General features: G+C 39.6%; 1 protein-coding gene across 1 annotated transcript in view; it reads left to right on the top strand.

The window, feature by feature from the left end:
* Positions 1–16,147, top strand: part of DNAH5 (dynein axonemal heavy chain 5) — a 237,582-nt gene that overhangs the window by 193,359 nt on the left and 28,076 nt on the right. Inside the window, exons 70-75 of the mRNA XM_053599003.1 lie at positions 2,377–2,498; positions 4,491–4,640; positions 10,240–10,485; positions 13,442–13,661; positions 15,016–15,221; positions 15,815–16,018. Of these exons, the coding sequence (XP_053454978.1) occupies positions 2,377–2,498; positions 4,491–4,640; positions 10,240–10,485; positions 13,442–13,661; positions 15,016–15,221; positions 15,815–16,018 (1,148 nt within the window). The remainder of the gene's footprint in view (positions 1–2,376; positions 2,499–4,490; positions 4,641–10,239; positions 10,486–13,441; positions 13,662–15,015; positions 15,222–15,814; positions 16,019–16,147) is intronic.

Here is a 16,147-nt window from a genome sequence, read left to right on the forward strand (position 1 = left end):
CTACGTAATAGGGTTTTTGAGAATTCACACAATTGGTGTAAATACTGGTATATAGAATATGCTCAGCAAATGGTAGGCATTTTTATGTTATCTTTAGTATTTTAGTTTATTTTGATTGGCCTGATGTTTGTTATGGGTTGGACAGGTTTTTATGGGTCTTTGGTATTCAACACTGCTTTATGAAACCAAGTTTCAGAGTATAGTTGCCAATATGAATATGTTTCAAATCTACCCTTTAATATGCGTAGTTAGATTGAGAGCTACCTGATAATGTAAACTCTCTTTGTAAGTGCCTTAATATCGTTTAATATAACTTAAAATGTTATTAGGATAGTGCTATTGTCTAAATGTCTGTGTCTCCCCAAAATTCATATGTTGAGATTCTAATCCCCGAGGTGATGGTATCAGAAGGAGGGGCTTTTGGGAGGTGATGAGGTCATGAAAGCAGAGTCATAATCTAAGGGATTAATGCCCTTTTGAAAGAGGATCAAGAGTGATCCCCACCCCTTTCCACTGCTCACCCCTTGTGAGGTTGCAATAAGAATATGGTCTTCTATGGACCAGGAAGTGGGCCCTCTGCAGATGCTGACTCTGTCAGCACTTTGATTTTGAACTCTCCATGCTCCAAAACGGTGATAAATAACTTTCTTTTGTTTATAAGGAGAGTGGTTATAAAAAACCACCCAGAATATGATGTTTTACTCATGTCTGGGTTGGGAAATGATCAGCCAAGATAACTTTCTAAGTCTGCCTTAGCTTTGACTCTTTATGGGTATGTGGTATAACTTGATAGAACTTTTATTATAAGCATGTATCATTTTTATAAAGTCTTATGGTAAACACCTAAATTTAGGTTTTTTTTTCCTTTCAAAGCAATCGTTTGAAGAAGGAAGGGAATGGAATAATTCTCAGTCATCTTGAGAATTTATTTTGAATTATTCCTTTCTCAGCTGTTTTATTCAGCAAGAGTCTAATTAGTCTGGTATCACATTATTCAGAAATATGTGCCTTTCCCCAAATTACAATCCTCCTTTGTGCCCCATTATAAACTTTTGGAGTAGGCAGGATATTCGTGCCATAGTTATCATGCACTAAGCAATGAATAATGCTTTAATCAGAAACGAATACCCGTTCCTTTCTGTGGATGGCCTTTTCCCTCATCCTTTTCAGTTTGTTGGAAAATGGATGGTTGCCATGGAAATTGGTGCAACATTTGTTGTATACAATGCCGTTGTCTTTAGGTCTTTAACTACTCTCTGGTGTAAACCAATCTATTTTTATTTTATGAACTAGTATTTCCATTGAATTGGCTTCAGGGCCACACTTACCTTGTTTTTATAAGTATATTAAGATGGATTTGGCAAAAGTCAACAATTTAGTGCTTTATACAGTGCCTGGATAAAATAGAGACAGATTTGATAAATATCTTGAGTGCTATTATTCATTTATAACCTACTACATTAAAACAGTAATTTTAAAGATAGATTGATTATATCCTTTTAAGAATAATACTTAGAGCGTATTTTCCTTGAAATTATTTAATGGATGTTATTTATTAGACTGTGTATTATATACTATAGGAGATTTCCTAACTGTTGAAATATGATTGTTCACACATTCAGTTTTCCTGAAGTGGGCAACAATAATACTTTCAAGGTGTCATTTATGTTATGGTGCTGGATGCATTATATAAGTTACATGAACTTAGGTAAATCACCAGCAAAAAGATGGGAAAAAGATGGGGAAAAAGGGAGTATTCGGACAGCTCGAGACTCTGTCTCAAAAAAAAAAAAAAAAAGTAAATAAAAGGGAGTGTTCACTGTCACTAGATTGACTAAACATAAGTGACAGAGTCCTTGGAGTATGCTCAAGATGGATATAAATAATACACTGATCTATAGAGAGCATCCTTCAAACAAATCTAGTGCCACTAACATTTCTAGATAAATTCTTTATTTCAAAGGAGCTTGAGCTACCCTGAGAAGTTCTTGATATTGACAGTAGGTGCTCATTTAGTGATCCTCTGCCATGTCCTCAATCCTTTTTTGTGTGCTTTACACATACATATCACAACACCAGGCTTTATTATTCCCATTTTACATATTTGGAAATAAAGGCCCAGACAGATAAAATGCCTTGTTCCAGACCTTGGTCAGGTGGTATTAGGGCAAAGTTTGGCATCTGCCTAGTTCCAAAATTGTATTACTGACTATTAAATGAGTTTTACTAAAATCATCCATTCAGTTATTACATTTTAGAGCATGGTCTTTACTATAATTTATATTTATGTGAAATTTAAAATAATTTAATAATTTTTTAACTAAATAGATTGGTTTATAGTAAAGAAAGAAAAATCTTATACATTTAATTTCACAGGTGGTGCCTCATTGGACCTGAAATCCTGTCCTCCCAAACCATTTAAATGGATCCTGGATGTGACTTGGCTGAATTTGGTGGAACTGAGCAAACTTAGGCAGTTTTCAGATGTTCTTGATCAGGTAACTTAATAACTTAAACACATGTCATGTTGAGCAGCTGTCTGATTTATCATTAGAAGAGTTTTATCCTTTCTTAATGCTGTCACTTAAAATGGCAGTGCCTGTCCTTGGCCTTCCTTAAAGTTCCCACACTCTGAAAGGTATCCTCCACTTGTTATGGGCTGGTCTAGCAGAAACTTCCTGGGCCAGAAGTCAGTATCATCAGAAAAACAAATAGATTCAAGTGGATTAAATAACTAGAAGGAATATTTTACTAATAGATTGGTTTATAGAAAGCTTTCTTTCTAGAGATTAAATGAAAAGAAAAATGAACAGCTGGCCTGTGAATGCTAAATTCTCTTTCCTTTCTCCTGTTTTTCTCCCTCTTTTTCTTTTCTTCTGTTCCTCCCACTTTACAGACTTAGTTAGGCAGTCAGCCAGCTCCTGATGAGTACTGCGTGTGTTGGAATCATAGAAGTTGAGTATAGAGAGTTGAATTGGAACAAGCCAGGAAATAGGTTCTTGAAAGTCAGGTGACCATGTAACCATACAGAAGTGAGATTGGCAACCAGGTAGCTTTATTAGTTACATATTGAAGACTTTTTTTTTGACCAGGACATGAATACAGGTTGGTTTTGACTTTCCCAGTTTAAGTTGACCAGATGCTTATGTTCGGCTATATTTGTATGTTTTGGCTTATGATTGGGGATGTTTGTTATTACTACCATGTACTTGGGGTATGAACCATTCTTTTGACTTAAGCAACTTTTTTTTTTCTTTTTTTTCTTTTTGTTGAGACAAAGTCTCACTTTGTTGCCTCGCTAGAGCACCATGGCATCATAGCAACCTCAAACTCTTGGATTCATGTGATCCTCTTGCCTCAGCGTCCTGAGAAGCTGGGACCACAGGCACCCTCCACATCAGCCAGCTGGTTTTTCTATTTTTAGGAGAGACAGGATCTCACTTTTGCTCAGGCTGGTCTTGAACTCCTGAGCTCAAGTGATCCATCCACCTTGGCCTCCAGAGTGCTAGGATTACAGGTGTGAGCCACTGTGTCTGGCCAACAACTTTGTTTTTAAAGTTGTTAATGTGCTCTAGTTTATCCTCCACTGGACCATTATCCTTTGTTCTAACCTTCTGGACATTATATCTTATGCCTGAAATCCCTCTATAGTAAGTATTCTTTATTATTGAAAGAGGTTATTTTATATTCCTACTTTATATTCTCTAAATATGAACCTGAAATGATTTTTCTTTGATTAGAACCGCCCCACTCCTCCTCGGCAAGTACACTTGAGGTTTTAGTCAAATGGGAAATACCAGAGAACATGAGATTATATTTATCTGTAGATGTTATTTGTTTGTTCAATATTTTTGACATGCTTGTTTATGTAATGGCCTTTCTTTGGCTTTTTGAGCTCCAGAGTATAATGTACTGTGTCCTCTTACTCTTTACTGATTGCCTAAAGGTAGTAGGTATCTGATGGTCCATTTGATGATACTAAATGTTATGTCAAATTACTCTGGATTAATAGAGTATTGACCAAAAGTCTTTTTCCTTCAATAATAAAGATGTATTAAATATCTTCTTTTGTGTGAGAAATGGTTCTGAGAAATGAAGAAACATAAGTGAATGAGACTTGGTTCTTGACATGAGAAGGTTTTGTAAAGCAATTTATACTTGCTTGAAATATTGAAAATGAGTTTGCATTGATTTCTTTATTCTTTACAAATTTGTTGCCACACACATAAAGAAATTAAACTCCCCAGGACTCTCCCTACTTTGAAAACTAGCTTTAGGTTGATTTAATATGTCCTGATTTTAAAGAAAATCATGTTTGATTTTAGACTATCAAACTTTTTGGCACTGGCACATAAAATAAAATAAACAGTCAAGGAATATAACTCACATATGCCTGGAATGATCAGAAGGTTTAATGAAAGATATCTGTGAACTATTATGAAAAAATTTTTGCCTGGTATGACATATTTCTTCTCCCATGATATTTTCAGATATCAAGAAATGAGAAAATGTGGAAAATTTGGTTTGATAAGGAAAACCCTGAGGAGGAACCTCTTCCAAACTCCTATGACAAATCTCTTGATTGCTTCAGACGTCTTCTCCTCATCAGGTCCTGGTGTCCTGACAGAACCATTGCCCAGGTAAAGAGTAGAAATTAACAGGAAAAACAGGAGAATTTATGTACTCGGTGTGTGTGTGTGTGTGTTCTAAACAGGGTCTTGCTCTGTTGCCTGGGCTAGAGTGCAGTGGTGTCATCACAGATGGTCATAACCTTAAACCTCTGAGCTCAAGCTATCCTCCTGCCTTAGCTTCCCAAGTAGCTGTGACTACAGGAGCCTGCCACCATACCTGGCTAATTTTTCTTTGTTGTTGTTGTTATTATTATAGAGACAGTGTCTCACTATGTCATTCAGGCTAGTTTTGAAATCCTGGCCTTAAGCTGTTCTCCCACATTGGCTTCTTAAAATGCTAAGATCATAGGTATGAGCCATTGTGGCCAACCAAGAAAATATTTTTAAAGAAAATTTCCTTTTAATACTAAAAATGTTAATTTCGATGAGAATTTTCTTGCAAGCTTCTATGTAATTTTCTAGCGATACAAATGTGAAAAATGGAAAGGCAAGCAACAAGTAAATATCTGAGGAGCATCATTAACCTTCTTTGGTCCAATTAAGAGTAGATGAGAAACCCTGATTCTCAGGTTGTCCCACAGGTGGACGATAAGGAAATGCATTATTCTTCTGTATCATTTCATATTAATTTAAAACTTACATGTCTGATCCATTTTTCTTGTAATAAAATAATTTTTCTCTAAGCAGAGATAATGTAAAAGCATTAGGGTAGAGGTAAACTGGAGGAAAGGACAGCACATCCATCCCAAGAAAATGTCACCACCCTACATGTAAGCGAGTAGGTTTTAGATGTAAGTGGGCTGTCCTAAAACTGAATTTTACTTATGGCTTAAATGTGATTCCCACCTTCAGAAAATTCATCTTTTTAAAGACCTTTAATCTGCTAGCCTAGTATCGTGGAATTTTACCCACTATAAAAACTTGTGTGTTTCTTTCACAATTAAAAATTGAACTCAGTATTTAGCACGGGTGGACTCCTCAGGGACTTTCCACAGAAGCCCTGGAGGCATCCCTGGCTGGGGTTTATAATGGAATGCGTGGGGTTTTCCTCTTCACTCTCCAGAGGGAGTGTTAAAATCTTACGGAGTACCACCTCCAAATCCTCTCAGGTACTATGGAGTCATGAAAGCAGCTATGTTTCAATGATTTATTGAGAAAGAAGAAATGAGTTTTGCAATTCAGGGCACTGAAATCACCTTTCTTTTCAGTTTTCCTTATCAACTTCTGTTACTTTTATCCTGCCCAAATGAATTTTCAAACAGTTGGCTATGTAAGGGCAGTGGGGAAGGTTTGAGTAGTTTTCTTCCTCCTTCTTTCTTTTTTTTCACAGAAAACTTTACCTGGTTCAATGCTGAAATGTAAGCATTTGCCCCCACTTCTGCCATCTCTAGGTTCACCCTGGCCAGGGCCTCCTAACGTGTTTCCTTTTAATCCTTCCTGCCCATTGCCCCTGTCCTGTACATGCTAGAGGAATTGGGAAGATCAAGTCATTCCTCGGCTTTGCAAGCCCTGCATGGCCCTTACGGTAGCACTGAAGTCCCACATAATATTTAGAAGGTTCCTTTGGAAAAAACGTTCTCTCCCCTGTCCTTTTAGTTTCCTTTTGTGACTTTCAACAAGACTGTGTTTGGAGACTCATGTGAGACGGTCTGCAACATGGACCCCTCAGCCTCCCTGCCCCACAGCAGCCTCAGCCACTGCCTGTTCTCTGACCGTGGTTGAATGTAACTGTCTCCATCTGGGGTGCCTGGCTGCAGAAATACCACACTCTCAGGGGGTGTCTCATTCTATATCCACATTTGTGTCTCAAAAATACTCGACGAAGGGAGGTCAGCATGGGCAAGGGGGTTTATTTGTTTATTTTTCTTCTACTCAGAGGTTGGGTCGGTTTTATTGGCACCAGTATTGGGACAAAAAAAGTTCTTCAGAGTTGAGTGAAGAGTGAAAATGTGACACTCTATTTCTGTTCGTGCCAAGGAGCTGTTGGCTTTCTCGAAGGGGGGCAGGCTATGTGGAGCCTGGCTGGCCCACCCATGAATCAGCTCTGGCATGAGTTATTCTGGGCTTCCTTCTGACCCCGGGTGGTGGCTGGCTCTTTTCTGCCTCATGGTCTCCACATCTGTGCCTTCTGCATGGGACATTCAACGCTCAGACCCACCTAGCTGTCCTATTTGTCCCGAGAAGTCCCACTCTGTCATCCAGGCTGCACCTTGTTGCTCCGTTCCCAAGGGAACCTTCTCTGACATATTCCTGCAAGACTGATCAGTGTTGCAGTGTCCTATCACCTTGCAAGTCCTGAATCCTTAAAACTAGTTTAGTTGCTATGACGGGCTCAATGTCGGTCTCATCTTCGGGTATAGGAGTAAGTATCCTCAGGTCACATGTTCACGGCTCTTTCCCTAAAACCTGTTGCATTACCTGTGACAGACAGGGAGGAGGTCTTAGGCCCAAGATATTTATTTTTTTTGTTTTTTTGTTTTCTCAGGAGAATTCTCTGGGTTGAGGAGACCTAGTAAGGCCTCCTGCTTGCCCAATGAGATAATACAGGGTGTTGGATTGAAATAGAAGTAAAGAAATGCACTCTTTCTAATGTGTGTTTCAAATCCATGCCTATTATGCTGGGAGCTTATCTGGAATTGCCATGCATCCTTCCTAATGTATATTTGCACCATAAACTTACTACAGCCTTTAGATTAGAGGTCACTTTGAACCGTAGTTGTGACCCCATTTGAGAATATCCCTTTTCCAGAAACATCTTTCTGGGGTGAAATTCAGTCACAATTTCCATTATAAATAAAGCAGCCTTCCCCATTTTTTTATACCATGGGTTTGGTAAACTAATGTTTGATAACAAAATTTAGCCCCCTCCCCATTTAGATTCAGCTGCTAAGAGTGGTTTTTGTGTTTTTAAATGCCTGAAAATAATCACCAGAATAAGAATTTGTGATGTGAAGATTATATAACATTCAAATTTCAGTCTATAGAGTTTCATTGGAACAAACTCATGTATTGTCTATAGCTACTTTCTGCTACAATGGCAGAGTGGAGTAGTTGCAGCAGAGATCATTTAGCCTGAAAATCCTGTAATAGTTACCCTCTGAACCCTCAGTATTCAGCTGTGGCTTGGATGGTAACGTCTGTCTAGAGTCTGAGCTGAGTTGTACAGCGGTACCAGCTGTGTTGAGCTCCTCACTTCCCTGGAGTAGAAGGCACGTCAGTCCTGATGGGCACACGACAGAGATGCTGCAGTGATGGCAGGTGCCTGTGGCTGAGAAGCAGCCGCAAGTGTGGAACGCCCTAGTACTCAGCCTCTGACGCCCATCCTGATTACACAGCTCAATTCCTCAGTGATGGTGACTGAATGTGGATTTAGAGGAGACTTTTGGAAGTGAAAGGACATGTCAGGCAGATTCTTTAAATACCTGCCAGAAATCTGTAGGAAGACATGTGGGGCATTTTTATTCAGGCTAGAGACTTTGATACTGGATCTGGCCACCTAGAACAAACACAGAAAGGTACACAGTGAAATGGCCTGCTGTGCCCCAGTGTCACCCAGGCTGAACTCCACTCCTCAGAGCTCCTCCCACCACTGGGAGCAGGAAAGGAGAAGAAGGTTGGAATGTGCGGCCATCTCCGTGAGGGAGGGGCTCGGCTACTGTTTGGTCATTTCATTGCCAGTGGTCTAGCCCTGCCAGTGGCCACTCTGACCACTACTGGTCAGACATTGGGGAGTCAGGTAGGATGCCTTTCCCCAAGGAAATTTGGAAATAGTTGCCAAGGCAGAAAAACCAGTATATGCTACCAAGTTGGCATGCCTCTTAATCCACCATTGATACAAGGGACTGGATGTCATGAGGAGGAATTACAAATTTACAAGCAGGATGAGGTTTACAGTAAAGCAGCCCAGCTCTTTCTGAATTAGCTGCTATGAGTTTAGGGAAGGAGAACACTTATATTTTTGTTTTTTGCATTCTCATGAGATGGATATTTCATGAGAGACTGACTTAAAAAGAGACACTTTATTACTCATGTGAATAATAAAGCTTGTGTGGGGAGTTTCCACATACCAGGGAGTCAGGAAGGAGGACCACTCTGGTCCTTCTACACTCTAGATCCATTGGCACCCACTTCCCACCTCTTACCAAGATGCAACCGAGATGGTAAGTCAGAAAATCCTCTTGTTGTAGGCACTGCTCTCCAAATCTAACCTGCAAAGAGGGCACACCTGCTGGGGAACACCATACCCATTTGTCAGTGCAGAGGCTTGGGGTGTGACAATCATTTTGAGAATAAATAGGACAAGATAGGGAAGAGCCTGTATTACCAGCTGATGCTTTTAAGTCAAAGATAACAGCTTACCCAGCTCCCTCTTCCTTTTGATCAAGGTCTATCTGAAACCTCCTGTTTCAAGGGAAGCTCTGTCTGCAGCTCTTTTGCATTTCTCTCAGAATCCAAGGGGACAGGCTCACCCCCTTGGCCCGTGAGAGTGTCACAGGTCACGCTGCCCCTGCTGCATGGCCATGCTTATTACGTGGCAATGACATTCTGGGGCATCCCCTGGAGAGAAACTTCGCTTTTGTCCACTTGAGGTGGAAGAAGACATCTGAATAGGAGAGGACATTTCTTTGAGGGGATCTGATTATTTACAAGAGGGACAATATAGAGTAAGAGTCATAATCACAAGATTTGTTGAAAAATAAGTTGTAACTCTTTTACCTCATTTGCCAAAGGACTATGTTGTTGCTAGAATTTTCATTTTTTATGGTTGATAATAAAATAGACAAATCCTGTGATATTGTGAGCATGGGTTTCATTCAAAATAAAATTAACAGTGACAGAGATGAGCCAAAGGTGAGAAGGGGTGATGGAAATGAGGAGAAGAAAGATTATGGATTAAATCTTTAAGAAACTCATTCATTCACCCAGTCAATATCCAGTAAATTTCACTCAATAAGTAGTCATTCAGTAATTATCTATTTGATAAGTTCTATGCATCCATTAAATTTTAGCCATTGTGGTGCTTACTTGAGTTTTTGAATGCACATGTATTTGCCTTAAAGCATACTAAACAATGGTGTTTCCTAATACTTTTATTTTTCACGTGTGATCATTACAGAAGTTTTGAGACAGACTGTGTTATGGTCCATTATTTCACTTACAAGAAACACAGTCGACAGGGTCCTTTCTGATTCATCTGTGCAAGTTTCAACTTATGTGGCTTATGGGTATTGCTGGAAGAGTTTTATCTGTTATATCTGCACAGATTTTATGTTTCCTGATTTTTGTGTATCTCAAAACTTTTGTAGTGACCTACATATAGCAAGCAACCTGAAGTGGGCTCCAGGCCAGAAGTCATACAGCTTTGGTTCTGGTCTTTTAAGTGTATGCTTGGGGTTGAGCAAACAACATAGCCTTCCTGACTATAGAATGGTGGTACAGACAGACAAACAAGCAAGCAAGAAAAGCAAGCCCCTGTCCTGTTCCCTCAGCAGAGTTACCGGGGACATCATTGAATTCATCCAATGGGTTCCGGGTGTGGAATACACGGCATTATGCGTATGAAGGGATTGGAACTATCTTTGTTAACCCGTGTGCTGTGTTTTGGTAGGCCCGTAAGTACATCACCGACTCTATGGGAGAAAAATATGCGGAAGGTGTCATTCTGGACTTGGAAAAGACATGGGAGGAAACTGATCCACGGACCCCGCTTATCTGCCTCCTGTCTATGGGCTCAGACCCCACCGATTCCATCATCGCTTTGGGGAAGAGATTAAAAATAGAGACCCATTACGTGTCCATGGGCCAGGGCCAGGAGGTCCACGCTCGGAAGCTCTTGCAGCACATGATGGCAAACGTAAGGCAAACGTCTGCACTGTGCTGTTGATACTAAATTATGGGAGAGCAGTGCAGAGAAAAGGAATTATGAATCACTGGGGGGTTAGTGCATGTGCGGCATGCCATTTACCAAACAGGGAAAGGTATGAAGTCTTTTAGAAAATGTTCGTGGAGAAACAGATACAAATTTAAAACTTTTTATGCTGAACCTTGACCTATATGGAAAACTTATCCAGCAAGGACATCTTATTTCACAACCAATTTGTATAATATAAATATTGCTATATTAGGATAAAAACTATGTTAACAAGATGTTTGTTAATTTCAAATTTAAAATAAATAACGATGTAACTAATAATCATAGTTTCAAGTAGGTACATTTATAACAATTTAAATGGATCACTTCTAACCTTCATTTTATCCATCTTTCCTGTTACGTAGTTTAATTTCCAGTAAAATAAAAATTTTCAACATTATTAGCATGCTCTTAACTTTTAAAAAATTGTTTTAAAAAATTTCTGTAAAAATGCTTATTTTAAAAGTTTGGATGCACATATTCTTCTTAGTAAAGTATCTCAAGGATGGAAGAAAAAGTACCCAATGTACTCAGCCCTACTATGAAACTAATTTAGGGTTTTCACATGAAAGCTATAACCCAGTTACAACCTAAGAATAGGGGGAAAAGGGAGAGGGGGGGAGGGAGGAGGGAGGATGGGTGGAGGGAGGGTGATTGGTGGGATCACACCTACAGTGCATCTTTTTTGTTGTTGTTGTTGAGACAGGGTCCCACCCTATGCCCCTGAGCAGAGTGCAGTGGGCGTGGTAGCTCACCACAACCTTAGACTCGGGCTGCGGGCACCCTGCTGCCTCAGCCTCCGGAAGCCGCTGGGATTACAGGTGATTGCCGCAGTGCCCGGCTGGGTTTTTCCATTTTTTTCATGAGTCGGGGTCTCACTGTCACTCAGGCGAGTCACGAACTCCTGAGCTCAAGTGATTCTCCCTCCTCAGCCTCCCACAGTGCTGGGATTACAGGTGTGAACAAGGGTACATGTGAAACTTAGCAAATGTAGAATATAAATGTCTTAACACAAAAACTAAGAAAATGCAAGGAAGGCTATGTTTTTTTTTTTTTTTGGTAGAGACAAAGTCTCACTTTATGGCCCTCTGTAGAGTGCCGTGGCCTCACACAGCTCACAGCAACCTCCAACTCCTGGGCTTTAAGTGATTCTCTTGCCTCAGCCTCCCAAGCAGCTGGGACTACAGGTGCCCGCCACAACACCCGGCTATTTTTTGGTTGCAGTTTGGCCGGGGCCGGTGCCTTACCGACTGAGCCACAGGCGCCGCCCCAGGAAGGGTATGTTAACCAGAGTGATGAAAATGTGTCAAATGGTCTATAAAACCAGTGTATGGTGCCCCATGATCGCATTAATGTACACAGCTATGATTTAATAATAATAATAATAAAAAAGTTTGGATGCAATATGGCTGAATGAACTGTCTACGGAAGACAAATGGAAGATCTCTCAGTATGACAAGAACAGAACATTGAATGCAGAGTATGGACAATCCAAATGAAAGAACGGCTAAAAGATTCTTAAATTTTCAGCTAAGAAATTTAGATCAGGATTCACTCTAGCTAGATAAAGGAAAACAACCAAAGCCTTCTTGTTGTTCTCATGTTTTATATTTAGTTTCTTTGTCTTGCATTATAGACAATGTCAGTTGAAATTTTTTAAAAAGCAAAAACCTAGAGAATTTATTAAGCAGTACTGTATACTTTGTGAAGAAAATATAAGGGAATATGTGAACTGCTTAGGTGACCAGTTCTATGTGTAATTCTATTAGTGTTTTAGATCTGGTGCTTGGTTTGTTTTTTGGAACGGGAAATAACTCAAGCTACCCTAGTCAGTGATCCAAAGCAAGTTGCAGTAAAACACCTCGAGATTGTAATCTGGACATTGTAGATGATTCTAGCAAAAATATTTTATAGATTAGATATTGAGGAAATTTTTGTTGCTTGACCCCAAATTTTGCTTGGGCTGCTTTACACAAAGAATCTTCTTATAGAATAGTTTATGGAAAATACATGGCTTATTATTCTGTAAGGCTCTTGCCTTTAGAGTGGTCAGATTTTCAGGGAAGCTTCTTGTACATTCTAAAGGAGGTATGCCTGGCTACCAGGATTTTGAAAACTAGTGGGAAAGGGGAGTAGCAGGTCTGACACTTCAGCAGGCAGTTTCTTCCACCCACGTTCAGTATCTAGTCCCTTAAAGTGCCGAGGGTCTCCAGTCCAGGCCCTGCCTATTTTGTCTTTTAAAGAAAATCAGTTTCCTTTTTTATCAGCGTAGGTGAGAGCATATTGGGGGTAGACTTTCGATTTTCCTCTTGTAGCCAATCTTTCCCCTCTACTTCTAGGGGTACCTTGTGCCACCTTTTCTTGAGAATTTTGGGAGTCACATGATGCGAATCAGGTTGCATCTCAGCTTTCCCTAAGAGCCAGTTTAGGATTCAGCTTTCTTGAGTCAATTTTAAATGCTGTCAATTTTGCCTCCATCCTCACTGTCTTTCTCCATAAGAGTTCATTGACCCCCTTTCCCCCACCAAAAAATCCTTCATTGAAGTTTTGATGGAATTTTAGGGAAGGGGATGAGTTAAAAGTATGTTTTCAATCAACCATTTTTATCTTGAGGTACTTTTTAAAAAAGTTTTGCTTTGGTTATTGTCATGGCAGCTACCATGTAGTAGTATTACAATTGGTGTGCTTGGCTAGTGTGGGAAAATGCCCAGACCAGGGAAAAAATACAGCTTATCTCAATTAAACGTTAGTGTATCCTTCGATTTGGCCTAGATTAATTTAAAGAAATTTAATTAATTTTTATTAAATTCTAGTTACTTAATTTCTAAAGAATGCAGTGACTTAAGTTTCTGGGTAAAATATAAAACCAGCTAATTTCCATTTATTGTTGTTGACTTAGGGAGGGTGGGTGCTTCTGCAGAACTGTCATCTGGGACTTGATTTCATGGATGAGCTGATGGACACAATTACCGAAAGTGAGACTGTGCATGACGTGTTCCGCCTTTGGATGACCACTGAGGTTCACAAGCAGTTTCCCATCACACTTCTTCAGATGTCCATTAAATTTGCCAATGAGCCTCCACAGGGCCTCCGGGCAGGGCTGAAAAGAACATATGGTGGTGAGTCTACAGGAGTTTTTCATACTGAAATCATTTTTTTAAAGAGATCATAAAAGGCAGAATTAGTTAGGAGATAGTTACAGCAAGAAGTACTGTTATTCAACCTGATGGGGAGGTGGTGGTGGCCTCTTTGGTCTCGTCCCTGGTGGAATATACCCTGGTAGGGTGAGGGAGTCAGAGTTCAGATTCCCTACCTTCTATTTTTCTATTTTCCCTAAATATTGCTCTGCTTAAACCTATGCTGTTCTCTAGCTAAGTTAGAGATGTTGACATAAAAACTGAACACTTTTGTCATTGACAGTCTTTACTCTCCATATCTGAAGTGGTGCAGGAGCCTCTCCCAAGAGCAGAGTCTAGATGAAAATGATGGTCTGTCTGCCTGCTTTTCATTAGGGCCATGGGTTGGAACGTGAACAAAGTTAAACTCAAACAGCAACAAAAACAAACAAAAATGGCTTAGCAGTCATGACTGACACTGCGACCGTTCCCTCTGCTTTTGCTTCTCCTATTTCGTCGCTTTGTGTCTGGGACTTGTGGTCAGGGAATGAGTGGAAAGGTTGGGCTCAGGAATCCCAATTATGAGCCTTCCTGGTGACACAACCTTTGTTCTCCCGGGTTCTAGTCACACAAATAACCCGAGTTTCAATTTTCTCCTATGGAAAATAGGGCTAATAAAACTTTTCCAGGAGGACTGAAGCAATTTGTAACTAAGATAGTTTGTTTAGTAATATGGTAAGACATATAATTATTACATAGTCAATCTTAAAAATTCTGAAGACAATTTGGGGGGAGCTGCTAACAAGGTTCGAATTTCTGCCAATCTATAAGATAATGTAGGGCTAAAATAGACATGGAAGGCTAATGACAGTAAAACATAAATCACATAATATATAATTATATATACAACATAATATATAAATATATAATAATGATTATTTGGGGCATGTATTCCGATTGCAATGGGCTCTTCTATATATGCCATTTTAATTAATATTAAATTAGTTAAAAGTATATGTCCCAAATAATACTATAATAGTAATTATTATTAGTAGTAGTTTATAGTATCTATTTTAAACTGCCATTATCCTTCTATCCAATTCCATTCCCACATTATCTTGGCAGATTGGCAAGAACTTGTTAGAAAACTCTTTTCCCTCCCCCAAATCCCTTTGAAGAATGTTGAGAGAAAAGTGACCTCTGGATGCCCAAAAGTTAAATTATAATTGTCATATGAGTATAATAAAAACAAGTGAAGTTTAATATCAGGAATTTATAAAAGATATTACTTATAAAATTATTACAAAATAAAGACATTTGAGAGATGATACATTTTTAACCTGACTGACCATAACAGGCGTGAGCCAAGACCTGCTGGACGTGAGCTCTGGGGCCCAGTGGAAGCCTATGCTGTATGCTGTGGCCTTCCTGCACTCCACTGTCCAGGAGAGGCGCAAGTTTGGCCCCCTGGGGTGGAATATCCCCTATGAGTTTAATCAAGCGGACTTCAACGCCACAGTGCAGTTCATCCAAAACCACCTGGATGACATGGATATCAAAAAGGTACGGCTGTGCACACCTCCTGCCCCCGTGGTTTAGGGAGCTAACCATAGAAGGGTGAGGCTTTGCTGTGCTGGCAAAGTCATCTTCAAGTCCTAGCAATTTGGGGCACACCTGCCTCTTGATTTCAGGAAGGAAAAAGGGAAAATTTTGATTATCCTTTTATTTCTTAAAGGAGAGTTCACATTTCAAATATGACAATCAAAAAAAAAACAAAACAAAACAAAACCTGTCATGGGGGGTATGGGTGGAGAAATCTGTTTTTTAAAATATTACAAATTAAAAATGAGAGCTTAGGTTGTGTTTGAAAATTGTTTTTTCAAGAACTACCTCCATATTATCAAAAAGTGAACTTTTTTCTCTTACTATTGAAGTGTAAAAATGTGCGTGCATGAAGAGAGTGTGTCTCCAGTCACGGACACGAGCTGTGCGTAGCTCTTGGTGTTTGCCTGTTTCATTTTCCTTCTTCACATTCCTGATGGAGAAGGACTGACTGAATGACACGGATGCACGTGAATAGATGCATGTTACTTGGCAGGGAAAATAACTAGGAGACAGTGATCAGGTCTCCAGAATTTCTCCATGATTTTTCCCAGGGCGTCTCCTGGACCACTGTTCGCTACATGATAGGAGAGATTCAGTATGGAGGTCGGGTCACTGATGACTACGATAAGAGACTGCTGAACACATTTGCTAAGGTTTGGTTCGGTGAAAACTTGATTGGACCAGATTTCAATTTTTACCCAGGATACAATATTCCAAAATGCAGCACAGTGGACAACTATCTTCAATATATCCAGGTGTGTTCAACTTCAGAATTTTATGCATAGAGCAAATATCTGTAGTCCTTTGGCCTTTTCGATATTTATTTACACTTCATATACTGTTTTTAAATTGTTAATGATGATATCTACTAAAGCTTCTGCTAT

This window comes from Nycticebus coucang, chromosome 1, assembly GCF_027406575.1.
Source record: "Nycticebus coucang isolate mNycCou1 chromosome 1, mNycCou1.pri, whole genome shotgun sequence".
NCBI lineage: Eukaryota > Metazoa > Chordata > Mammalia > Primates > Lorisidae > Nycticebus > Nycticebus coucang.